The sequence below is a fragment of the Psittacula echo genome (assembly GCF_963264785.1).
Source record: "Psittacula echo genome assembly, chromosome: 1".
NCBI lineage: Eukaryota > Metazoa > Chordata > Aves > Psittaciformes > Psittacidae > Psittacula > Psittacula echo.
In genome coordinates, this window is record NC_137735.1 from 57,687,503 (window position 1) to 57,714,101 (window position 26,599).

The 26,599-nt window shown below is 43.6% G+C and overlaps 1 protein-coding gene across 1 annotated transcript in view; it reads right to left on the minus strand.

Annotated features, from left to right (window-relative positions):
• Positions 1-20,384: 20,384 nt before the first annotated feature.
• Positions 20,385-26,599, minus strand: part of ELOVL6 (ELOVL fatty acid elongase 6) — a gene marked incomplete at its 5' end in the record, with an annotated part of 76,394 nt that continues 70,179 nt past the window's right edge. Inside the window, 2 exons of the mRNA XM_080628409.1 lie at positions 20,385-21,354; positions 23,337-23,488. Of these exons, the coding sequence (XP_080484535.1) occupies positions 20,930-21,354; positions 23,337-23,488 (577 nt within the window). The 3' untranslated portion in view covers positions 20,385-20,929. The remainder of the gene's footprint in view (positions 21,355-23,336; positions 23,489-26,599) is intronic.

The window sequence follows — 26,599 nt, forward strand, 5'->3', positions numbered from 1 at the left end:
TCTATGATTCTATGATCCTATAATTCTCAAACACATGCATGATTATTGTTAGGTTTGTGTGTTTTGGGGTTTTTCTCTCCCAGTAGGTTTAAAAACCAAAACAAACCCCAAGACAAAATCCCTTCCTCCTCTTTTGGGAAGATATGCTAGCAGTTTCTCACTGCTTCAGAAGGAAAAAGGGAAGAAGACAGGAGAGATGTGATATGGAAAGGGATGTGAAGTGCTGCACAGCAATTTGTAGTATTAGGCCTCATCTTGTGAGGTGAACTCATGCTCACTTGAAAGCCAAGTTCTAGTTAGAGTCTCTATTTGCTCTTCACGCCACCCTTCTCCACATTTATTCCACTCTCAGTGCATCTGTCTTCACACTGGGTGAGCAGGGTTATGCTCTTGGAGGACAAGCCCCACTTCTGTCATCACCATTTCCAAAGGGTTAATCTGTCCCTTTGTGCTGTTGTCTTTCTGAGTAGCTCCTTACTCCAAGGACAAAGTTTCATGAGATATTATTAACAGCACTATGTAATATTAATCTATGAAATATATAGATGTTTTGCTTGAAAAAAACTTTAAAGAGAAAAAGTGACACAGGAGCACTTAATCCCCAGTGAAGAAACTGGTCTAGGAACCCTTTTGCCTCAATGTAGTTTTCTGCATTTTCTCAAGGGGATGCTGTCATCTCTGCTGATTTACGTTGAGTGTGTAGTTCCCCACAGACTTCTTGGCTGGCCTGTGCTGCTTATGTAGCATGAGGAAAAAAATTATCAGCCTTGCCGTCTCTTTTTTGGCGTAGTAGCTGGCCCTAGCCATAGGAATCAAGTCTATTGCTTTGATGCTATCAGCCAGTTGCACTGACTTGCTAAACTACCAGCTTATGTCGGCACCTCCTACTCTGTTATACATCCCCGAAATCGCAAAACCACCACAATGCAGGGCTGCTAGGTGTGACCAAGCAGGGAAACAGCAGAAGCGAGACAGCATGGTTGTTGGGCAGGGCTTTCCCAGAGGTGTGGGAAATGCTGCTGCCAGACCCTACTCTGCTTGATTCGTATCAGACTTGGTAAGAAAAAGCATTACTCACCAATCAGACAACCCCCCGGGTCACTAATTGAAGAGAGAGTGAGCAGAGCAGGTTTTCTTCACAGCTTCTACAGGCACAGCCCTTCCCTTTAATATACAACATACATTTAAAGGAGCAGGAATGTGAACTATGGTCATTTACACAGGAAAACCAGGTCCACCAAACCATTGTGTGAGCTGCTCCATTGCAAACTCTCTCTGGTGTTCCAAGTAACACATGACTATCCAGCACGAAACAGCTATTTAATGTGTGCAAAGAAAGATGGATCTCAAAAGTGTTTAGGGAAGCTGTGGGGCAAGTGGCACTGAGCCAGCACTTACTCTGTTCCTGTTCTATGGATTTGTCATGTTTAGTGCCTGGCACCTTGTCTTGCTGCGTGAGGATTTAGGGAGGAAAATCAGTTTAGTTAAACTTTTTTGCAGCAGAATTTCTGAGAATTCCATTGAGAAAAGTCTGCAGGCAGGAGGAGAAACATGACTTCTTTTTAATTTGAAGGCTGTAAATTTTTATTCAAGGGACTGATGTTTCACTAGCTAGTGAAGTGGGCTGATTAGCAAATTCAGAAGTCTTGCTTTCACTCATGCAAAAGAAAAACAGGGCAGCTGTCACTTTCCAGACCCCACATTGCTTTTAGTAGGGTCTCTGCACTCAGGTTGGTGCCCCATGGAGCATCCAAGTTATTGTTGATATTAGTTTTGCATTTCTCATTATTACACAGCATGACTATTTTGTAGCAGTATTACACACTGCCATGAAAGAGCAGGGCTATAGCCCAGCTTCATCCAGCAACTGGCTGTGCTGGCTGGCTCCATGGCAGGCTGTGTTTCCAGTGCAGGGCTGTGGCTGTGCTATGGCTGTGCTGCCTGTGAGCATTTATGTCAGCATAGAGACCCACAGCTTAGATGTGTGCCTCCCACCTTCTCTCTGAAGGGGGAGCCTTCAGGTTCCTAGTGTGACTTCCTCCATGCCTACTTGCCTAACCCTCATTTCAAAGGATAACAGGAAAGCAATGGGCTTTCACTCATGCAAGGACACAGGTATACAGTTCAAGCACTGCCTGCTCCCAGCCCTTTGCGGCCCTTTGCAGCCTGCAGTTGCCCACTCTGAGCTGCCTGGCAGGCAATGGAAGGGAGGAATGCAGAACTGCAACATGCAGCATCCATTCATTTTCAGTTTTAATTTCCACAGCAAGATAAAAAAAGGATTCCTTCCCTTTTAAAATGTCTGCTGTTCCCCTCTTAAGGGGTATATACCTGGATGATTAAAGAAAGCCACAAAGACATTCACTTTCTTCTGATGACATGTGTTGTCATGTATATTTGTTATTCACTCATTTGCAGTCACTTCCTAGCTCTCAGCTGATTTCACCTCTTTTGTCTAGAAAGGAAGAATTCTTTTGGATGGCAGTTTTTTCCCCTTCACTAGACTGCCTGATAGAGTTGTCAAACAGGTATTTTTCCTCTGGAAGCGATGCAGCTTTTAGCTTTTTTCAGTTTTCTCTTCCAGCTTTCACGTTACCTAAATGTAGGCTTTCCTCATAGATAACAGAGGGCTGTACTGTTTGGTGGAAGCATGCTCACCTCATCCATAGCCTCCACTGTACAGGTTCATTATAACAGTGTTCCTGATGGAAACCTCCTTCTTTTGCTTTCTTCAAATTCTGTCCAGAAAATCTCAAATAGACTTACGTGTGAAGGAAGGAAAAGGAATATATAAGAAAACACTGCTTGGTCCCTGCTGAATATTCGTGTGTTTCCTTCCATCAGGGCTAACTTTCCACATGAATATCCCTTTACACACTTGGAAGCTCATACAAATGCGAACATAAGACAGTTCCTTTCCAGAGCCTGAGGAAGTATTGCTTCCTCGGTCCTGTAACTGAGTATCTCCAATTCACATGAGACAGAGTATGAAATGACATCAGGGCAGGCAAATTAAAGCCCTTTTAATACCTACTCCAGAGGTTTGTGCACTGGCTTGCTTGGCCTCCTTTTGCAGGCTGGCCTGCCCAAGCAATTAATTTCCTGCTGCAGTGGCAACCCTGGGCCTCCCAGCTTCTCCAAAATAGCTACCTCAGGACCTGGGCTGGGCTCCCAAGCTCAATAGCAGAACCCCAGGCACGCTGTGATTTTAGGATCGGCGCCCTTCACTTTTAGCCAAGAGTTTAGTAACAAAATTTATTCCTAGGAAGACAAAATACTGGTTGCCAAAACGGAGGGCTGCTTTTCCAGCCCAAAGCTCTCCTCACTGCTGTGAGCTCCCCGGCTGCTACTGCTCCTGCTCCTCTTTGCTCAGGGACTCAGCGACACAGGCTCTGCTTGCAGGCAAAGGATGGTTCCCTGGCAGGCCTTGCCTTGGTAGCGAGGAGCAAGGCTTTCAAAACACCAAGACATGTATTCATGTTGACCTGCCTGTCCCTGTGCTGCTGACAGCGGATGGGAGGCTGGCAGTGAGGCTTCACCTTCATGCTCTGTGGCAAAAGGAAGCTGATGCTGGGAAGGGCATGGTATTTCTCAATTGGAAAGCGTCTCAGAAAAAGAGTCTTGGAGGCCAACTTCTTCCACACACTTTGTGTCTGAAGTAAGTGCCTTTGTCAACAGGTCTGCCACCCCGCTTGCTAGCTTCTCAATCAGCCATGCTCTCTTTTGGCAAGGGCATTCTAGCAGCTACCTGATGACTTCCTCCGTGGGAATGAAGTTTGTCCCAAGCAGGAATTGAGATTGTTTTCCCTCCAATCTTAAACAAAAGTATTTTTTCAAAGTTTCCTTTAAATCCTGGTGCCAGAGGAATGGGAAGGGGACTTGGCACAAGAACAAAACTAAGCTTCCCTCACAGTTCAAGCCCAGAAAGTTGAAAACCAAGCAGTTTAGGATCCAAGTTTGCAATGAAAGCTGTAAAGTATTTTCTCCTGAAATGGCAGATTCCAGGAAGTTTTAAGAGGAAAAAATGTGCTTTTAGGGTTTCCAGGTCCAGCTGCCAAAAGGAAGTTAAACACCCTCTCTTTCCCCAAAATACCATCTCTGGAGAGAAGGAACTTGCGAAGAACAGCAGTCACTGGTCAGCAGGTGCAATGTAGATGTAGGACTGCACGCTACTGCAGAGCCCACTCTCCCTTTTTTTTGCTCAGCACATGACTGTGCAGATGCAAAAATTCCAGTGCCTTTGCGCCTCAAATGCAGATTTTTGGAAGGACTGGAAGCAACAGAGAAAGGCGGGTCAGTAGAAAACCTGCATGAGGACTGTGTGTCTGTGGTGATTTTGCAACGCAGAACAGGTACTGGCAATAGCAGTATGGTCTCACAAAGCAGGAGAGGTTCTTCGAGTATTTCTTGTGCATGCCATCTATCCAGCCTGCAAACGGAGAGGTGTCCAGCTAAGTGAGGACAACTGTGTTCAAGTGACATGTGAGTTAAGTAATGAGCAGCAAGAACTTTGTTAGAAGAGGGTTCATGCTTAGTCAGTCTAACAAATCCTGTAATTATGTGCTACCCTCTAATTATGATATCAAGATTTTCACTGTGTCTTTGAAAACAAGTTGAAGCAGTGCTGATGCAAAAGTTACTTCAAAGTTTAGGATTCATAAATAACTCCTGTAGGTGAAATACCTTTTTTTAAAGGAAAACATTGTTTCCCAGTCTGCCATTTACATGACCGATGTAGAGGTTAGCTTTAGATAAAAGATCAAAATGTATCCTTCTGCGCCTTTCTATACATTGGCTTTGGAAGATTTCCCAGTTAATAATAACAGTACTCAGCTCAAGCTTCAGCTGTGGAAGACAAAGAAAAAACTGATGAGTCATTCTGCAATGAACACTACTTTCTGAAGTTAAAGTTTTGCAGTTTAACTTGACTTTGTTATTCTAACTATTCATCCCTCTACAGTTATTATCCCCTTAAGGTGTATATTACTTAACAGTATAAACAGTCTCTATGATTTCAAGGACTGTTTGTATTATTCTTGCACAATTCATGACTACTGCCATGGATATCAGTAAGTACAGGGAAGTGTGACTTCGAATAGCTCAACCAAACAGCAAGCAGGACTGGAAGTTTCACGCTTGCAGCTCTTATAAAGAATTACAAAAGTTGGTAGATAAAATTATCTTACTTTTTGGAACCAGTGAAAAGAATCTAAATGGAGCATGCCAACACAAGGAATAGACAATGATGATGAAATAAAGAGGTAGCTTGTAAATACCTGAGTAGAACTTTGAAGGAAAGTTATTTGAGGGAAAAGGAAGCCTACAGAAGGTGGAAACAAGGACGGGTAGCCTGGGAAGCATATAAAGGAATAGTCAGAGAAGCCAGGGATCAGGTTAGGAAAGCTAAAGCCCTGATGGAACAAAATCTGGCCAGGGACATTAAGAGCAACAAGCTTCTATAGGTACAAAAAAAAAGGAGACTCAGGGAACTACAGGCCTCTCAGCTTGGTGCCCAGCAAGATCATGAAGCAGATCCTCCTGGAAAATATGCTAAGGCTCAGGGGAAACCTTATTGCAGCCTTTCAGTAACTTAAGGGGGCCTATAAGAAACCAGGAGAGGGACTTTTTACAAGGACATGTAGTGACAGGACAAGGGCGAATGGCTTCAAGCTGAAAGAGGACAGATTTAGATTAGATATTAGGAAGAAATTCCTCACTGTGAGGGTGGTGAGACACTGGAACAGGTTTCCCAGAGAAGTTGTGGATGTCCTATCCCTGAAATTGTTCAATGCCAGGTTGGAAGGGACTTGGAGCAACCTGGTCTGGTGGAAGGTGTCCCTGCCTGTGACAGTGGGGCTGGAACTAGATGATCTTTAAGGTTCTTTCCAATGCAAACCATTCTATAACTCTGTGATTCTATGACATAAATAGTTAAAAATCTGGAGACCCACAGAATTACAGCCACAGCCTTACGCAGATGGTGTCTGTCTTACCTAGACAATTTCAGTAAAAACTGGAAAGTCTGAAAAGTTTAACCTGTCTAATTAACACTGATTGTGAAAGTAATGGTAACTGGGCTCAATACACATAAATGGGGCCATCAATGTTGAGAGCTCATCAGTAATTGCATATGAGCCTAGTGTTACCAGGAGAAAGAAAGGAAAAACTAATCTAGTAACAAACATATTGTGGCTAACAGCAGGTTCACAACTGACCAGCTACAAGCACTTAGATGCATTTCACCAAGCAGTGAGAGTCATTAAGCCATGAATATAAGTAATCCTCCATCCAGAATTCAATAAGTGAACTGGTTCAGTGCATTGCAATATTGGCATCACAGCTCTGTAGGCTATAGCACATGCAAAGCCTTTGCTCTTAGTACTTTCATGTCTATGTTTTGTTTGGGGACATGCCTCAGACTCACTTTTCCTACCTCCTCGCAGCAGAGAGGATAAAAGTGCCCAGCCAGTCTGGGCCTTGGGCAGTCCTAGCACTTGCTTTGAGGACGCAGATGCCCTGTTTCAGAACCCCCGGTGGTGATGAAGTGACATAAGCAGCCTCTGTACCTGCATCTTCTAGGACACATCAAGAGAGTTCAGGTGATACTTCTATTATTTCATTGGGCATCATATGGGAAAAGAACTCATTTCTTTTACATCACTTCCTGTTTTCTAGACTTGCCAGTGTGTTATAGAGGAACTAGACTGGGAGAAGTTTTTGCTCAAATAGACAAAAAGCCAGATGTAACCTGTGTGCTTCATTCCTCTTCAGCAGGGGATGACTCAGGAACGCAGGCTGTATGTAGAACTGCAGTGCATGAGAGTTTACAAAAGAAGGTCTATAGAAATACAATACAATATTCTACAGATAAAAAATTACCATACAGTATTGTCCTGGGTTCAGCAGCAGCAGTCAGTTTTTCTCCTTCTTAGTAGCTGGTGCAGCGCTGTGGTTTTGACTTTCGGCCTCGGAATAATATTGATAAAGCCAACGTTTTCGGTTGCTGGTCAGAATATTTACCCTGACCAAGGACTTTGTGAGTCTCATGCTCTGCCAGGGAGGAGGAGAAGCCGGGAGGAAGCAGGGACAGGACACCTGACCCAAACTAGCCAAAGAGGTATTCCATACCACAGCACGTCATGCCCGGGGATGTAACTGGGAGCTACCCGGAAGGGCACGTCCTCTTTTCTGTCGGGCTCTTTTCTGGCGGGCGGTATCATATTCTCTTCCCTTGTTATTTCCCTTATCATTATTATTATTGGTGGTAGCAGCAGTGATTTGTGTTATACCTTAGTTACTGGACTGTTTTTATCTCAACCCGTGGGAGTTACATTCTTTCGATTCTCCTCCCCATCCCTCTGGGGGGGTGGGGGGGGAAGTAGACTGCGTGGTTCTAATTTACAGCCGGGGCTTAAACCATGACAAGTATTCGACAGAAATACAGTATTTCTACAGAAACACAACACACTAATATGCACCTGGAGTGCATGCCATACTACAGAATTAAGCTTATCAGTAGCAGTGAAGAACAGTTTACTTGAGCGATAGCCTTGATTTTTTCTTTAAAACTGCCATTATTGTTAACTTTAAAAAAGCAAAACAGCTGCAAATAACCAAGCTGTTGATGTCTGATGAACACAGTTCACTCTGCAGGCACCTGAACGGTTCTAACTTCGGGTTTTTAACTACTGAGACCTTTCCCACTGGGAGAGTGAATTCATGGAGGAGTAGTGACAAGTGCATGCTGCATGCAGAGTTATATTAGCCCTTTTTTGAAGGCAGCATCAGGAACAAACCCATACTTTGTAAACTTACTGTATGCTTTGGCTGCCATTTCTCAGCTCTGACAACACCGCAACTTCAAAGTTTGCGTAGGATACCCTCAAGCAGTAAGCCGCCATTCAAAACGGAGGTTATATGTTCCTTTAAAAACCTTCTGGGTTTAAGAACAAACTCAGTTGTTACCTTTGAAGAAAACAGCTCCATGCCAGCAGTCCCTTGTGGGCAGTAGCCCTGGGCAGCTGGAGAACCCAGCACAGGCACTGCTCAGCCTCCCTGGGTGGCTCTGGCTGTACCAGCACACAGCACTGGAGCTGCTGCAGCATGTGAAAAAAAGACTGTTGGGGTAACGATGACACCTTGTTTGTTCTCTTCCAAATGGCAGCAACTTGGTTATTTTTCTATTTTCCATCTGAAGTGGTTCAATTTTTTCAGCCCTTGGTGCTTTTATTTCCCAGAGGAAGACCCTCAAGCTGATTAGCATTGCTCTGCTGAGGGACATGGAAGGGAAAGGAGACTTTCTCTTGCCAGTGTGTGAGAGCTCCTTCACTAGACCCTCCCTATGATGTTGTATGATGCTAGGAGACAGATATGTCTTTGTTTCTGAGGCTCCGATGCAGCATTTCCTTGCTGAGCTTTCTTTCTCTGAGCCATACTGTTTCATGCACGTGGCCTGGAGACCCTATCAGCACACAGGACCTGCCACCAGCACTCTTGCTGCTCTCCAGGACAGTACAGAGCTTTAACACAGCAGCCACCTCCTTCGCTGCAACAAATGAATCACTTCTGCTCAGAACAAAACCCTTTGAATGCCCTTTGCCTCCCTCACCCATGCACAGAGAGAAGTCACATCTTGAGGTTGCACAGCATGAGCAAGTAATACTTTCTTAAGGCAGTGCAAGAAGCGAGCAGCCTCTGGGTGCTGGAGTTGCCCACTTAAAGCAGCAGGGATGAGTGAGTTAGCAAAGGCAGGCTGAAGTTGCTTACAGCTGCACGGAAGAAAGAACCCAGTGCCAAGGCACTGTGAGTCCTTCGTAGTTGTCTAACAAGGGATTTCTATCTAATCTGCTCACACTGGGCAAGCCAGGTGTTCCCAGCCTCTGTCTGCAAATCCATACAAGCTACCAATATTACACACCGCATGCAAGGATTCTGGCCAGCTGCCAAATCTCATTTCTTGTGCTCTTCTTTTGTTCGAAAGAACAGGTTTTGCTTGATTTAATTCAAATGAGCCTAGGATCAGGGAGAGAAAATATCAGCTCAAAGATGTCTTCTTGAGGAGTCATATATTGTATTGGAGCAGATATTCTGGAAGTTTTTTCCCTGAGTGCAGTCATACTTAGAAATATTTAACTCACACAATTTTTTCTCCTGCCTCACAAGATGTATTGCGCTGGGTGGTTTTATACTGACAAGGCTGGCTGCAGTAGTGGAAAGTGGGGTGGAAGTTCACAGAAGAGCTCAGCTTGAACCAAGATCTTAGACTGAGTCATTGTAGTTTTCCCAGTTTTCTTTTGAATGCCCATCAGCTAAAAACAGCAGATGTTGCTGAGAAGACAAGTTGCCTCCTTTTTTGTTTTAAATAAACCCTGTGAAGAATAAGATCATCTATGCTATCCTCAGCATCAGCAGCCACACACTGTTAGAGTTGCATCTAACAGCTCCAGTCACTCTGCATGGGTAGGTCAAGGTCCTCTCCTGCCAACCTAAAAAATGCATGGAGTGAGCCCAGGGGCAGAATTCCCACCAACAGCACCCCTGGAGCACACCTCATGGTCAGCCCAATGGCCAAGGGTAGCTAGGTCTTCTCCAGGCTCCCTGGCAGCAACTGCCTGCCTCACTATGGGGAGTTGCTGACCATAGACGGGGCAGAGACCCCTTGGGATGGGTATTTCTCACAGTTAGGGGGGCAGACCCAGCACATCTCCTGCAGACACTCTCTAGCTTTTGTGTGTGGCTCCAGGTTCCATCCTTGCATCATGATGGTTGCCAGATGTGGGGCAGGTAAGGTGATGTTTACTTGGGGCTTGCAAAAGCTCTACCTGAAGCAACAGTTTTATGAGTTATGCTTGAAGTGATGTAATGTCCTTCCAGCCTGAAACTCTTCAGGGATCAGTAGCTGTGAATTAAACTCCGAAATGGCACAGAGTTGCATTCATAAGACACATAACCCTATTAAGTGATAACAGGCCTGAACTGCTTTTATGTCCCTATACCTAGCCTCTGTTACACAACAAAATAAATGTTCCCAAGCAAACAGCACTCCCCCAAACAGCTTTGACCTTACCTATCTTACAGATACCCTGATGGTCATCAGCCTACCTGTGCTCTGTTTATCTTATGCAGATATAGCCATGTTGAAAGGAAAGCTTTAGTGAGAAAGCAGGAGAAGAGAACAGCGAAGTCTTTCTTAACTGTATTTAGCTGTCTGTCCAATGAATACTTGGGAAAAAGGTTTTAAACATCCTCAGCAGTTCCAGTGCCACCATTTGGGTGTAAGCAAGTGCCAGCATTGTACTGGCCGAATAAAAATACTGACCCAAAAAATTCTTTATGTGTGACCTTTTTTAGCAAAAATAAACTATCCTATATAACACATTCCAAAACTGATATTTCCTGTTACTGTTAGCTTTATTATAACTTCATCTGGTACTATTTCTGTGCTTAAAGGAGTAAGATGCAAAATACACAAGAAGCCGCATGGCTCATTTTTAACAGGTAAAACTAAATTTGCACCATTTGACACTGCAGCTGACACAGTTAAGTGCTGGTACTTCTTTAAGAATTTTGCATGGAAATGCAGTATTTCTACTAATGGTGAGTTGTTGCATTAGCATCCCTGATCATGATCTGAAAAGGTGTCACCACGCTCTGAAATCTCATTCCTATTAGAGGTGCAAAATAGGACGTGGACAAGCTTAGTGCAATTTTCTTCATCATCTGCCCCATGGGTTGGTTGGTGATGGTGCCAGCAGCACTGGGTGCATTGCTGGGACATGAAGAATTACAGAGAACTCAGCAGCAGAAAGGATTCAGGCAATGAATTGCAAATGCAACTTAAGGAACTGCAGCTGGCAATAGCTGGATGAGGACTGAGGCAAGAGCTCTTACAGATGGATGGAAAAGTTCAACTTTGCAGTTAGCCCAGGGCAGCTCAGAAACAAGGACAAATCTGTTGGGCAAAGCCATGGAATTAAGCCTGACATGGTCCTCGAAGCAGCAGGGCCCAGAGCTGTCTTTAGGCTCATTGTGTAGAGCAAAGAGGAAAGCTGAAAAGCAGCGTAGGTGAGAAGCAAGACAGAGCCCTGGGCCCAGCAGAGTTCATCTGGCTTCACCTGTCTTCCCCAGATCAGTAATTAAGCAATGCAGCCTACTCCTTTTCTGTGAAAGACATAAGTAATTCCTTTTAAGCCTTCTCTGCTGAGCTGGTGATAGAGCAGCTGCAAGGGTTTGCTCCCTGCCATGCCCTGAGGCCTCCAAAGGACTAGAAGCTGACAAATCCAGAGAAGGGATTTTGTGGGCACATCACTTTGAGTGAGCACAGAGGGCATGAAGCTGCTTGGAGAAGGATGGACAAAGAATGTTTATTCAGCGTTTTCACATTAAGTGATATGGCAAAGCCTGAAGAAACTCCTTGGCTAAGCCCAGCATTACTGTGAAATCTGTGTTTGCTTGCATGGACAGTCAGCTTTGTGAAACACTTCAGCTTTGTCTTTGAGGCAAACACTATGCGTGAGGGGCAAAGTATAGCTGAAGATAAGGCTGTGCCGTGCTCCAGGACAAGCAGGCAGGAGAGCAGCAGCTATGACCTCATGTCCCCTGCTCTGTGGCTGGGCTATTGCATGGGGTCAGCTTCTGTCATTCATGCCTGGCCATTCATCTGCTCTGGGCCAGAAAGCATTTCTTCTTGCCAGGATGGCAACTAACAGAGCACTGCTAGAGTCATGTGGTGATAGATACCTGTCTGACCACACAGTGCTAAAGGACAAGCATGATGCAATTTCTTTTGTCCCAGTATCATCTTTCTGGGTAAGTGGCAGCCCACGTTTGGTGTGATGTCACCATGACCAATTCTGCTGGGGACTTTCAGCACAGGGTCACTGCAAGTCATGGCATCTTGACAGAGGAAACTAGAAAGGAGAGCTCATTTCTGCTTGGGTAGAATGACCCTCCCTACCCACAGCCTTGCCAAAGGTACTGGCAGAGTGTGTAGTACATCGACAAAAGCTGTACCCCTCTGTTTTCCACAGAACCTTAATGAAAGAAAGATTTACAGGCTTAATCTCTGCTCCTACCTCAAATACAGCTGTAACCCAACCTGGTCATGGGTAGCTGTCAGAAGCATAGAGAGGTAGGCAGTGGAGCCAACAAAACGTGCTTTCCACCAGAAGCCTGAAAAAATCCTATTTTTTCTCTCCCTAGTTATTGTTAGAGTTCTTCCCAACAGCAGAGCTGCTGCCTACCTTGGAAATTCCCTCTGCTTTGCCACATTGGCTCTTCCACACTCCCTGTGATAATACTGAAGACAATAGGCAGCACATCCCTGTCCACATGTCCAGTTCTCTCTTCTTGCTGCTCCACTTCCAGGCTGCTCCGTGGGCTAGTTCCCAAACCATTCCTCAAGTAGATCACCAGGGTCTCTCACAGCTCCATGCATGCCCATCCTGGGATTCTCACTCTGCTTCAGACTCCTCCCTCCACCTCCAGCTCATACTGCCTTTGCTCAGAAACCTGTTATGGGGCTGGAAACCTTTCCATTGGGGAGGGGGAGTGGTGGGGTTTCAGCTGGGATATCCTGCAGCTCAAATATTCACACTTTGGGTCCTGCCCCAGTTTTTGGTTAGATCTGTGACAGAATAAGGCAAGTCACCTTATTGATTTGTGTATATGGGATAACAAAGCTTTTGGTTTCCTTTATAGACTGCTTTTGTTTGACTACAAAATATTAAGAGGAAAACAAGCCATGAAATGCTCTTGCTGTGCAGAGTGGTGGTGGCTGTGCCCACCATTCAGCATGGGTGCTTTTCTGCATGAGTTGTGCCGCAGGCAGGGGGATGGCTAAAAGTGGTGCTCAGGGAACAAAGGACAAATGACTGTTCAGAGAAAGGCTGGTACAGAAACGCTGAAGAGCAGACAGTGCCATCGGGAGCCATGTGACCGTGCTGGCTGGGCTCGCTGGCAAGTGCTGCTGTGCTTGCAGAGTCCCCCTGCTCAGAACATATCATGATAGATGGGGACTTTGTTTCTTACCGGAGATGCAGACATTAGGATTTCCTAAGTGTAAGCATGTAGAAAACAGGACATTCAAGCGCTGATTATCTGTGTGATATGAGTATGCATCATACAGATGCATGTGTAAACGTACATACCAAGCAAAAGACATATAATGTTTCTATATGTGGTACACAAAAGATAGATAGAGATTTGCTGGGAAGTGAAAGCCAGAGCAGCCACACTGTAGTCTCATAGCTGGAGAACCACTTTGCTTTTTCAACAGCTGGACTTGGTGTCAGTATAGAGAACAAAATCACAGAATCACAGAATCCCGAGGGTTGGAAGGGACCTCAAAAGATCATCTAGTCCAACCCCCCTGCAAGAGCAGGGTAACCTAGAGTACATCACACAGGAACTTGTCCAGCCGGGCCTTGAATATCTCCAATGTAGGAGACTCCACAACCACCCTGGGCAACCTGTTCCAGTGCTCTGTCACTCTCACAGTAAAGAAGTTTTTCCTGATGTTCACATGGAACCTCTTGTGCTCCAGTTTACACCCATTACCCCTTGTCCTATCACTGGACATCACTGAGAAAAGCCTAGCTCCATCATCCTGACACTCACCCTTTACATATTTGTAAACATTGATGAGGTCACCCCTCAGTCTCCTCTTCTCCAAGCTAAAGAGACCCAGCTCCCTCAGCCTCTCCTCATAAGGGAGATGTTCCACTCCCTTAATCATCTTAGTTGCCCTGCGCTGGACTCTTTCAAGCAATTCCCTGTCCTTCTTGAACTGAGGGGCCCAGAACTGGACACAATATTCCAGATGCGGCCTCACCAAGGCAGAGTAGAGGGGGAGGAGAACCTCTCTTGACCTACTGACCACACCCTTTCTAATGCACCCTAGGATGCCATTGGCCTTCGTGGTCACAAGGGCACATTGCTGGCTCATGGTCATCCTCCCATCCACCAGGACCCCCAGGTCCCTTTCCCCTTCACTACTTTCCAGCAGGTCAACCCCCAACCTGTACTGGTACATGGGGTTGTTCCTCCCCAGATGCAAGACTCTACACTTGCCCTTGTTGGATTTCATCAAGTTTCTCCCCGCCCAACTCTCCAGCCTGTCCAGGTCTCGCTGAATGGCAACACAGCCTTCTGGTGTGTCAGCCACTCCTCCCAGCTTAGTGTCATCAGCGAACTTGCTGAGGGTACATTCAGTTCCCTCATCCAGGTCATTGATGAAAATATTAAACAGCACTGGTCCCAGCACCGACCCCTGAGGGACTCCACTAGTCACAGACCTCCAGCTAGATTCTGCCCCATTGACCACAACTCTCTGCCTTCTTCCTTTCAACCAGTTCTTGATTCACCTCACTACCTGATCATCAAGCCCACACTTCCTTAGCTTATCTATGAGGATGATGTGGGAGACAGTATCAAATGCCTTACTGAAATCAAGAAAAACCACATCTAACGCTCTACCATCATCCATCCACCTAGTTACTTCCTCATAGAAGGCTATAAGGTTGGTCAAACATGACTTCCCCTTGGTAAAACCATGTTGGCTACTCTTAATGACCCCCTCATCCTTGATATGTCTAGAGATGGTGTCAAGAATGAGTTGTTCCATCACCTTTCCAGGGAGGGAGGTAAGGCTGACCGGTCTATAATTACCCGGGTCCTCCTTCTTGCCCTTCTTATAGACTGGTGTGACATTTGCCATCCTCCAATCCTCAGGCACCTCTCCTGTTTCCCACGACTTACCAAAGATGATGAAGAGTGGCCTAGCAATGACCTCCGCCAGCTCCCTCAGCACCCGTGGGTGTATTCCATCCGGACCCATCGATTTATAGATGTCCATATTGCTTAACCGATCCCTAACCCAATTCTCATCTACCAAAGCAAACTCCTCCTTTATCCTGACTCCTTCTGGGGCTATAGGAATCTGGGGCCCCTGGGGAGAGTCTGCACCAGTAAAGACAGAGGCAAAGAAGGCATTCAGCACCTCTGCCTTCTTTATATCCTCTGTCTCCAGGGCACCCTCCTCTTTCAGCAGTGGGCCTATATTGCCTCTTGTGTTAGTTCTATCCACTATTTATTTGAAGAAGCCCTTTCTATTGTCCTTAACCCGACTTGCAAGATTAAGTTCCAAGGAGGTCTTAGCTGTCCTAATTGCCTCCCTACATCCTCTTAACAACTGTCCTATATTCCTCAAAGTGGCCAGCCCCTCCTTCCATAATCCATAGATTCTCTTTTTCCATGAGTTTGCCCAGCAGTTCCTTGTTTAACCATGCTGGTCTCCTGGCTCCCTTACTTAATTTCCTACCCATGAAAATGGATATTACAGATTAATAAAACACAGAGACAGGTTTTATTTTGAACCAAAAGTTAAAATTTTATTTTGGAATATCAACATACCCCAAAAAAATAAAAATAAAAACTTCCTTTTATGTAGTGAAATAGCCATTTGAAAATGGTAAAATAAAGATATTTCTCATACTATTCTCTCCTAGTTATTGTACACATATTTAAGGTTGCTTTTAATTCTGAATATAAATCTAGCTTGAGCTTTAAGGCTCCCCAAAGCCTCAAGCACTTAGTGGCTCTTTTGAGAAAGCAGGTAAGTCAACAAGAGCTGGTTTTTTTCCAGCAGATAGGCCTGCTTGAAGCTGTCCAGGACTGGACAGAAGTGAGACTTCTCAGAAAGGTCACTGTTTCAAGGGAGTATGATTTTATACCCATTGGGGAATATGCTCTAACCCCACTTCATGCAGCATTTCATTGAGCTTTATGATGTGCTGGGGAGGGCCCTGGCTCCCCTCAGCTCTCGGGTTCTTGTGCAGATCTTATTTGTGTTGGTACACTTGGTTTAATTTCAGAAATCAAACCCTACCCTGTAGTATTTGCTCTGCTAGAAATTAAGTCTGTAACAAGGCACTGATCCTGCCTTTATGCCTGTAAGCAAAAGGTTTCTGTGCCCCCTTGTAGTCGCCCTGACTGCAACGGGACCTTTACGATAGCAGGATGAGGACTTGTCCTTTAGCTTGCTTCTCATAAAATACATGGAATGGAAAATGTATTGAAATAAAGCAGTAGAAACCAACTGACAATTCTGAGTTGTAAATCTTCCCTTTCAGAGGGCTCACTGATGCTAGGCTAGAAAATATGATTAAAGACCCCAGTCAGGGCCTGAGTGATGCCCCAAGTGGCTCATGTCACCACTAAATAAACAAGGGGATTTAGGTCTCACATCACCCTCTGCAACTAGGCTGCAGCAGGCTGAAGCAAAGCTTGCTGAAGTCACTAGGCATCTCACCAACAATCTCACTTTCAGCAGGCATTGGACCAAGTCCTGAACTTATGAGTGGAATGGTCTGCAATTTCTTTTGATTTCTTCTTTGATCAAGGCCATTTTTATAATTGAAGTATGTATTTATGATTTGTATATAAACAAGTTATACTCCTGTTACTGGTTCTGAAGTACAGGATAGACTACAACTACTAGAGATATTACTGCACTAATATGTTGTACCTGGCACTGCTTACAAAGGCTGCTGTTTCACTTCTGCAGGAGGGACCCACCCCTTCATGCAAGCCTTACACCACCAGCCAGCCTGTCCTGGGCACCTGGAGCCATGGAGCCCACCCTCCTCCTGCCTTGCCTTTCCTCATCTTGTGAAGGAGTGAGCGCTCAGCCTGTAAATACCTTCTCCTGGGATCTGGAATGGGACTTCTCCCTTCTTGCCTCTCCTGCAGCTTGTGCTCAATACTTCATTCCTACTACCCAGCCTGTTTTTTTCAAGTGATTCCTCTTGCACACTTTGGTCCTCATCTTGTAAGTAAAAGCTGGTATTAGTTTGCTGTGAGAATTTCATGAGAGGTCTCTTTTGGAGCCAGCAGCTCCTAGTTGAATGTTATCACTGAGCCCAGACATACATCATTTCTGACTCCAAGTTACAGAAGGTCTGTAAGCACAAGAGGTTTCCTTCTTGTCACAGGCACAATTTAAAGAGGCTCAGAATTACCCAAGTTTTTGTTCTTTCACTTAAATAGCTGAATATATTTTCCTTGGAGCGTCCACTACACAGCAGTAGTGTTTAGGAAGAGCCAAATTCTGTTCACAGCTGCCTAAGTGTAAATCCATACCAACCTTTCTGGTTTTATTTCAGTACATTGGATTAATGCATCAAAATAAAAAACAGACTTTGACCCTGGCAGACTGACCTTATCACTAGTGTAACTCTCCTGACTTTAGCAGTGAATCCCATAACAGCATTTCCAGCATCTGTAATGGCTGTCATAGGTCCCATAATGCTTGGTAATATATATAAAGTCTGAATTCCCCACAGTGTGTGTGAATGCAACAGAATTACAGCTTTATTTAAAATAATATAGGAAAAAAAGGGGTTCTGGTAGTGGGCAGAAAAAATTGAAAGTGTGACCCCAAGGCTCAAAGCAGGGGAAATAAATAGGACCCAACTAGCTCATAGGTTGGAACAGTTGGGTTATTGTTGAGGTGTCATTACATTAGGGTTGACTGTCCCAGTATTTAAGTACACGTGAGTGGGTTAAATGCAATGTCTAAATATCATGTGTGCATGCTTTAGGAAGAAAAAAGAAGTAAAAAAAGCAGTGTAAGTTGATTTTTGTCTTATCCTCAAGTTCTTTAATGCCAGTTACCACTCCAGTGGAAAAGCCCAGCGCTATACTGGGGCTATAGGACCTGTGTAAATGCACGTGTGACACGTCATCTGCTGAAACAAATGGCAGTGTGACAGCCAATTTCCAGTGTGACAATAAATGTACCCTAATTTACCACTGTCCCTTGTGTGCCTGACCTTACTGCCCCTTCCCTATACATATGCCTGCCTGCAGCCTAGTCACCTGCCAGGACAACCACTGAATTCAGTGCCTGCATGCCGGGGTACACCTGCAATGTGTCTTGAGGAGGTCACTCTGGCTGGATTCTGTGCAGGAGCCGCAAAAAGGAAGGTGGCCATTGCCCGCCTCTCCCTGGCTGGTGAGGTGCTCTTCATATGATGGAGCAGCACTGGGAACAGTGCAATGGTGCCCGCAAGGGCTTTGGAAGGATGGGGTAAGAGTGGTGTATCCCTGCTCTGCTGAAGTCAGCATCGGCGTTGCCAGAATTGCGATCCAGCATGCACAGGTGTGCTTTTCCCCTTATGTAACTCAGGAAAACAGCATACTAAACATGGCAGGTTGTTTGCAACCCATCCTGTCTTCTGCCTGTGTTAAACTTGGGAGCAAGGAGTCCTTGCCTTGCGTGGTGTTACTTCATATTGATAAAGTTTAGGGGGTTTCAAATCATTAGCCATAAGCCTCAAATTAGCCTGAGATGTGTGTGGTTCCTTCCCTCCTGCTCAGGTAAAGGCAATCAGACACAGTGGCTCTGTTCACAGCAGAGCAAAATCTCCACCGACTTCACAGGGTCCAAGATTTCTGCTCCAGCTTCAGCTCCAGATGCCAGGACACTTCCAACCCCTCTTGCTTTATTTAAGAGACCTAAGACACACAGGACTGAGGGTCTAAATGGCACGATGGTGAGCTTCTACTAACACTTCTCATCGAATTGCAGTTGACTTTAATTTTGCCTTTTCCACTCTCAACTGGTCTTAAGCTGCTTCTTAGCCAGGGCAAAACTAAGCATGAGGAAAAAGGCTTATTCAGCATTATAATTATCTACTCCCAAGCTGTATAACAAAATGGTTTGCACATTTAAGGTTTTGTCTAATGTTTCCACGTATACAGTAGTCCTATTAATGAGTATCATAGCTTCATTACTGCATATCACATTTTGCTATTTGTTGTGTACCATAAAATAACATCAGCACATCAATAACTTAAATAACACAAATGTAAACTCATTTTCTGCTTGTTATAATTATGATTTTAGCCTCCAAAGGCTTTTTGATTTGTTAGACCATTCACATAACATGGAATGTAGCTTTATTTGTTTTTCTTTTGTATATAATGAGACACCAAAAGCCCTTGTCATTTCTTAACAGGATACTAAAGCAGCTCTGTTTCATGAATGACAGCACAATTAAAGCTAAAAATCATAATAAAAAAAAAAATCTTTGTACTGTACAATCTCAAATTAAAGCAAGAAAGATAATGACAATCTTTTGCATTAGCCAGGAAATGTGATTCTCTGCCACTGGGCTTTTTTTTCTTGTTGACAATTCACAGAATGTGTATATGGGTGTAGTTATAGGTGTGTGTATATTCTATGCGGAACAGCAGCCCCTATTTTGTTGATCTAGTTCTTCTAATTGTTTAGTTAAACTACCTAACTGATACAATTTAGAATACTACATTAACACATTTAACATCAAGTTTACATACTTGCGTCTTTGAAATACTAGGAACTTTTACACATTTTATTTGGCTTTTTAAGGACTGGAATATCACAGATAATGCAATCTACTTGTCTTTGACAGAATATGGCTGTTCTCAACTAACTCTCTAAGGTCCAGAGTGAAATACGCTTCTCCTTATATCTGTAGCTGACTTCAGAGAAGAAAGAGCATCTTCTGAAGTGGTCAGTCTGATGTTACAGCACAGATTCTGCAGGGAGATGTACTTAATGAAGGGTAATTCTCTCTGGACTTTAGAGTTAAGCTGTTGCAGCAAAATTACTCCGTTTTGACTATTTTTTTCTCTACACAAATCTCAAGAAAACCCTATTCCAAGTATGTTTTGCAGTAGTATCTCCACATGACCAGAGGAGGGCACTTTGAACATCTTTGCACTGCCCAGGAGGCAGATGCAGAAGCACAGTGTTTCCCAATGTCGCACAGTCCTGACACCTCTTCCCACCCAGGCAGGTATCCTTGTGTCCACAGAATTACAGAATCCGTATTGTACCACAGGGCATTGTTCTGAAAACAGTGGGCAGATACATCACTCTCTTCCCGCTAACTAGGATTTCTTCCGATTTCACCCATTTAATTCAGTGTTGCTGCGGGTTAAATGGAAATTAACAGGTAGTTTCTAAAAATCACGAGGACAGTTGCCTCCCCCTCCTTCCTGAACATCCCTCTGCTATTAGCCCCTGGTAATTTAGCAAATATTGATTGATTTAACCCTGTATGACTTATCCTGCTGTAAAAACTCCTTGCTTTTAAGTGAAAAATGCACTTGGAAAATGAACTCTCTGAGATATGTATTGCAACAGTGCATCTTTTCACATTAAACTCTTGTAAAAGTACTGCTCCTTTCTGCCTTCTGAGGGAGACAACTCTGTATCCCAGATCTGCTCCCCTGGCAGAGTACATAGTGGAGAAATCAATCTCTTTTCTTTTCCATACATGACCACAGCGTGGAGTTCAGCCACCTTCCATGCAGAAAACCACCTTTTGGGTTTCATTTTGGCTAAAGGTATCAACCCTACATGGAAAAGATTTTAATTCTGCAATCACGCTGTTATCACAGGCAGATTTGTTTTTCTTTTTGTAACCTCTCTGCTTTGTTTTGTTCAAGTTTAATGCTGAAAAAATATCAGAAAGGATTTAGAAACTTTCTTTTAAATAAAAGTCTTTCCTCCACCCTGGGAAAACACTATGCTTGTTTAATGTTAACCTTTTTCCCCTCATTTCTTTTCTCTTCTTTTCTTTCCTTTTTCCTTTTCTTTTTTTTTTTTTTTTTATTCTTCTTTCTTTTCTCCTTTTTTTTCTAGAGCAGACAGGTACAAGAAGGAAGCTGTCTTTCACCAGCAGTCCTTTGAGATACAGTAGAATTCAGTGAGTTCTCACCATGATAGGATCATAAACTTACTGGGTTAAACCAAGCTAACTTTCCCTAAGCTGCCAAGTTTTAGCTGCACCATACATATATGTGTTTCCTTGTGCCATTTTCTTTTCTTATAATTTTGTTTTTCTTGATGACCCTGAGCTATGGCTTCTCGTTTCTACTACTAGTCAACCTTCCTTTCTTTTCTGGTTTTGCCAATATAGGCCTCAAAGAAAAAATGGCAGAAGAGCACAAAGTAGCTGAGGTACATGAGAGAGGACCAGATGATGTTCTGCACGTGGGAATGGCACTGGCCATGCTGCATCCAGGAGAAGACCAGGTAATTGATCACGCAACCGATCAACATCTGAGTGATCTGCGACAAGGTGATAAACATGGCAAACTTGCGTGAAACTCTGAAGCCAGCAGCCCGCAAGGCATAGTAAGAGTACATAACAGCGTGTACTCCATAGTTCATGGTCATGAACCAGCCACCGCCAGCCACCATGTCCTTGTAGGAATACCAAGAATAAAGTAACACAGTAATGTGATGGTACCAGTGTAAGAAGATGAGCTTCTGTTTCCTAAGAATAATGAATATTGTGTCACCTGTAACAAAACACAAAAAAAAGGAAAAAAAAAAGGAAGGAAATGAGAAACATATCGAACAATCCTGTAATTACCACAGTGCTCTCTTCCTTTTGCTGATGTTGGAGTACACACTATTTTGGAGCCACCACTTCACCTCCAGATCTGAGATCAGATCTGTCTGACCTCAGATCTGTCTGATCTGAGTGCTAGCTTGGCTCCTAATCTCTATGCAATCTTCGGAAAACCAAAATATACACATTTTCCTGTGTGGATAACCCATTTGAAAACTCCATAGGTTTACTTGTTAGCATTTTACTTGTAGTTTCATCATCTGTCGAAGTCTGAGGTGAGGCAGATGGATGCACTTGTATCGACTCTGACTGGGAGATAGTCCATTAGATACTGTGACTAGAAGAGAAATGCAGCTCAACAGGAAGCAGCACAGCACCTGAAGTCCTCAGATTCAAATGCCCACCTGCAAACTGAACCTAGTTAAATGCAGTAGATCTTTCTGAGCTACTATGCAAAAAGTTATTGCATATGCAACCTCCAGTACCAAAAGGTATGCAATTACCAGAAAAAATGCTTCTAGAAAGAAATTTGGCTTATGTTGAAATGCACATCCTTTTCTGCAAATTCATGCTGCTACTGTAGAAAAGTAAACTTTATTCTTTGTTCCTGCTTTTTCCTTCCTTCTAGTTCTCATTATTGCACTGAGCATCTCAATTACATATGTGTATATATACATGCTATTTGTTTTCTATTGTTATAGACACAGTGTTTCCAAAAAGATCCCTGAGATTTGAATCTGGAAACTTATTTCTACATGTATCTGTCCCAGGAAATCCATGTAATGAATACTAGTGATGGGTGGAACCAAAACTGCACTGTCTGCACAAGGTCAGTAATAAGCCGTAATGCTACTGTTTACTTCATTAGCTTCAAGATGTTGACTCACATTTTAATAAATAATCATATGTTCAATTTATTGGTGCTGTGCAGTTCTAGCTGATGTTTTCCAGTTTTAATAAGTAGATTTCTGTGGTTTTGCAGTAATTTAAACAGCATGAAACCAAGAGATTCTGACACAGCAAGGCAAATAGTGCCTTGCTTCTCTCCAGTTTTTATGCTGATGTATTGGTGTCCTTGTAATTTGCTGAATCAAATTCGCTGCTGAAAGGTAAAGACTTATTTTTGCTGTACACCTGAACACAGTGAGTGCTACAGCCCTTTGAGGTTTCATAAGGGCATCCTCCAAAACGAAAGCTGGGGGGCTGCTAAATTGATGGCTCCTCCTTCCCAAAACAATCCTTTCTGACACTAATAAGCCATGAGATGAGAACATATGCAGACTTCCTATTAAGTTGGCTTTGGCATGTATATCGTAAGTATTCTTAAAAAAAAAAAGAAAAAGCTGGAGAGACAGGAGTTTATAAGAATCAGGACTGGAAGAGCTAGGGATATTAAAGGAAATTGGTTTCTATTTGGAGGAAGCAGACAGCCACAGCTTTCAGTGTTTAGGGAGGAAGCACATTACTGTTCATAACTGTACGCCTCCATGTGTGTTTAAGGATGAATGCTGCATAATGGAGGCAGAACCTAACTCAAAGCTTCTTCCTGACACAGGTGCTGTTGCCCACCCTTCACTTCTGTACCCACGGGGTTAGTGACACCAGTTATGCTACTCAGATTTGCCTGCAAGTAGCTGAGGAAAAAGTATGGACTGAATTGCTCCTACCTCTTGACTGCCCTGTTACGTATAATCACTGCAATTTATTCCTTGGCTGGGAATAGGCTTTTTCAACTGCATATTGCTCTAACTTCAGCCAAGCTTAATCTCTAGAGACTAAAACATGCAGAGTTTGAGGCTGGTTTTGTTTGCTCAGTTTTTCTAAGACTAAAACAAGCTTCTGACAACACTGAGACCCTTCTTGAGCTTCCTGCACAGCCATTTCTGCTTTAAATATGAATAGCGAGAGAAAGGGAGAGAGGGTACTTACCTAGTTCGGGTGCTTTGCTTAGCACAAATGCATATGCCCAGAATTTGCTGACAGGTCCAATGTAAAAACTCTGATCACACACTGACTGCTTCAGGCCTTTGGTCATCAAAATGTACAGCATATAAGCACCAGTTCGAACAGCACCAAATATACTTCAAAACAAAAAGAGAAAATGAAGAAAGTTGAGTGGACACTTGAAATCTACATGCCATCAGTTCAAATCATTATGAGAAAAAGGCTGAAATGTGCTGAAATAATAAGTTTGAGAGAGCCTGATGCTGGAGCAACTCTGTTAGCTTCTAGGGAGTTATTCAGAGCTCAGATTTGTAAACTGGGCTGCAGCTGTATCCCCTGGTGAAAGTCTGGAATGGTAATGTCAGTGTTTTTTATTTCATTACTACAGGAATGATCCTTCACTTTTCAGGAGCAGTGGGAGACATCTACTTCAGCAGAAAACAACATGCAGAGTTTTAATGCTGACAGCTGGGAGACTACGAGAAATGAGTTGATAAAGAGCTGTTATCAACATAATCAGGATCAATTCCCTCTTCTGATTTCCTCAGCATTTTCTTGTCTTGCCTTGTGTTCTTCACATGCACAGGAGCTCTGAGCACAGACAAACCCAGGTAGGGTGCATAGATTTTGATGGTGGGTGTCAGTCAGGGTTGGTGCATGTGCTACCTTCATCTCTTAACAGGTCACTGCTAACAGAGGAATTGACTAGCTGAATCAAGTTGTAAATAGCAGATTCACTCACATCTCATCAAAGTGAGGTGTAAGGTAACAGTGTTCTGTAAATGAGAAACATTAAGAGATTTGCAATGGTATTAATTAGTGCAATCAAAGAGGAGATAGGTTCAGATAACAAAAGATATTCAGCTGATGTAAGGAACAAAGGCTTCTGTCTCAGCAGCAAGGAGCTCTGCAGAAGGAATTGCCTCGCTGTTTTACAGCAAGGACATGCTTGCCTATTGTCTACCATTGTCACTTGTTGGCCCTTCAGAAGTTGATGAATACTGGGTGAAACAAGCAGCTTTCAGAAAAATGGAGCAAAGAAAAACCCAATCTCATTTGGGGTTGAGTATGTCTTATTTTATGCCTACATCATATGCCCTTTGCCACTACCCTGCCTGATCTTATCTCCCCTTTAACTTCTTTGTGGCCTTGTCCTACTCATGAATCCTCTGGTTCCTGCTCTGCCTTGGTGTCTTTTGTGACTATCACACAGCAGCAAACCAAGCCACCTAAAACTTATGTGTAGACACATGTGGGCAATGCAAGCTACCATTTATGCAAAGTGTGTGAAATAAGGAACAGTTCATCCAAGTTACAGATTATCTGCTACTTGTCTTGTGAAGTCAGCATTCTTTTAAAAAGGTGTTTTAGAATTATCAAGGCGGACTCAAAAAGTGAGTCTGTGGCAGTTCTTACAGCACTTGATCAGAGTTGATCATGGTTTAAGTAAGCCTGCCGAGCACAAAAGCTGTTGATTTAAGTTTATATATTTTTTTGCACAAAGTAATTAGCTTTCCAAATCTGTGGCACTGATATACTCAGTCAAACCCACCTGCTGCTAAGGAGCAATGTACCTTGCTCTCTGCTGTCCCCAGCACTCTTCAACCAAGTGGAGTACCATGCTGCATGGTGTTCTTAATACTCTGTCAGATGCAGCTCAGATGGAGAGGTGTTAAGATCCTGACTCCCACACCATTACATTTCAATGTCTGAGATTTCACTGTGCCATCAGGAAGTTCAGACTACAGTGAGCACTTAAGAAGCTACTAGTATTATCTGCTACTTGTATCGTGACAGTTGCTCATGGTCTCTACTGCCAGAGGAGTTCTCTTGTGCTATGTGCAAATAAAAAACCATTCTGCTGTAGTATTGGTGTACTGAAGGAATTTAGCCAAGTTCAGCTTTCCCATTAGCACAGCCCAAAGCAATGCACACGTTCCCAGGCTTAGGCAAGATAGCTGTTGCAGTCTCTCAAGTTCATCCATGGCTGCATGCAAAAAAGTGCAGTATTCTTATCAAGTATGCAACCTGTAGTACTTGCTCTCTGTGTAGGGTTGCTCACCCCCAGAGATGCTTTCTCAACATGCTTTTCTCATGTCTTTTGGAGATTGGTCCTTTTAACTCGGCAGAGAGTGCTAAAGCCTGCAGGAGGAGTTTTGAAATGAGGTACAACTTGTTCTGTGTCTTCTCTCTAGTGTTTAACACATGCCTTTGGTTCCTTTTTCTCAGGAGTTACATTTCTCATTCCCGAGAAGAGAGAAGATCCTGACAGAGATGTGATCTCATCACTTCCTGAGGCAGTGAACTCCTCAAGCTAGACAGGCTGCTGCTTGTTCCAGTGTTTTGGGTGGTGGCAAAAACTGGGTGGAGGAAGCTCATTCAGAATATCTAATGATACATTGGTTCTCCAATTAGCAAATACCTCTGACATTAAAGTGGGGAAAAAAGGAAATTCTAAATTATGAAATCAAATAGCTGCAAGAAATATAGCTTTCTTTGTGCAGAAACTGTACTGCTTTTCTAAAATATCACTCGTTATTAAAGTTTTAAAACCAAAGACAATTTTGTGCCATGAACACAAACTCAGATGAGAAGGCTGCTTGTTTGAAAAACAGGCAAATGTTGACCTAACCATAAGTGACTGAGTATGGAAACTCAGGGATTTAATCCAGACTGGTAACAGAGCAAAATAGTATTTGCCCTGTGGGGATTACAGAGTTTCACTTTGCTGTCCTTGAGATTATACCAATGTAATTAATTCTTCCTGACTTTCTGTTTAGCAGCTACTGCAGAGCTCTCCTTGGAGTGCACTCACGCACTCACGCTCCCACACTTACTTTCTGTAATTACACAGGACGGTGGCTTCCTCTAGTTCCATGACTCCAGAAGAAGTGACTCCAGCTACTGCTCTACATGGTGTGAGTCAGAGTAATCCGCATTTTTAATCAGTAAAAAACAAGTTGCAAATAATTCACAAGGGAAGGCTTCATAAGTAAGGGGGATGGCAAAATGATTCAATTACCTAAATAGATGCCATGAGCAGGTAGCTATTTATGAGATGCGCTGCATGCCAAAACACTACCTTGCCAACAAGCACAGGCCACTGGAGACAGAAAAAAAATCTAATGCATGCCTGCAAATGTTCCTTGGACCCAGACAGCCAGGACTGCTTTTTGTGCCTCTGCCACTTAATCTTGTTTGCTCTCTAAGGTAAGATCAACCAACAAATTTCTATCTTGCAAAGACAT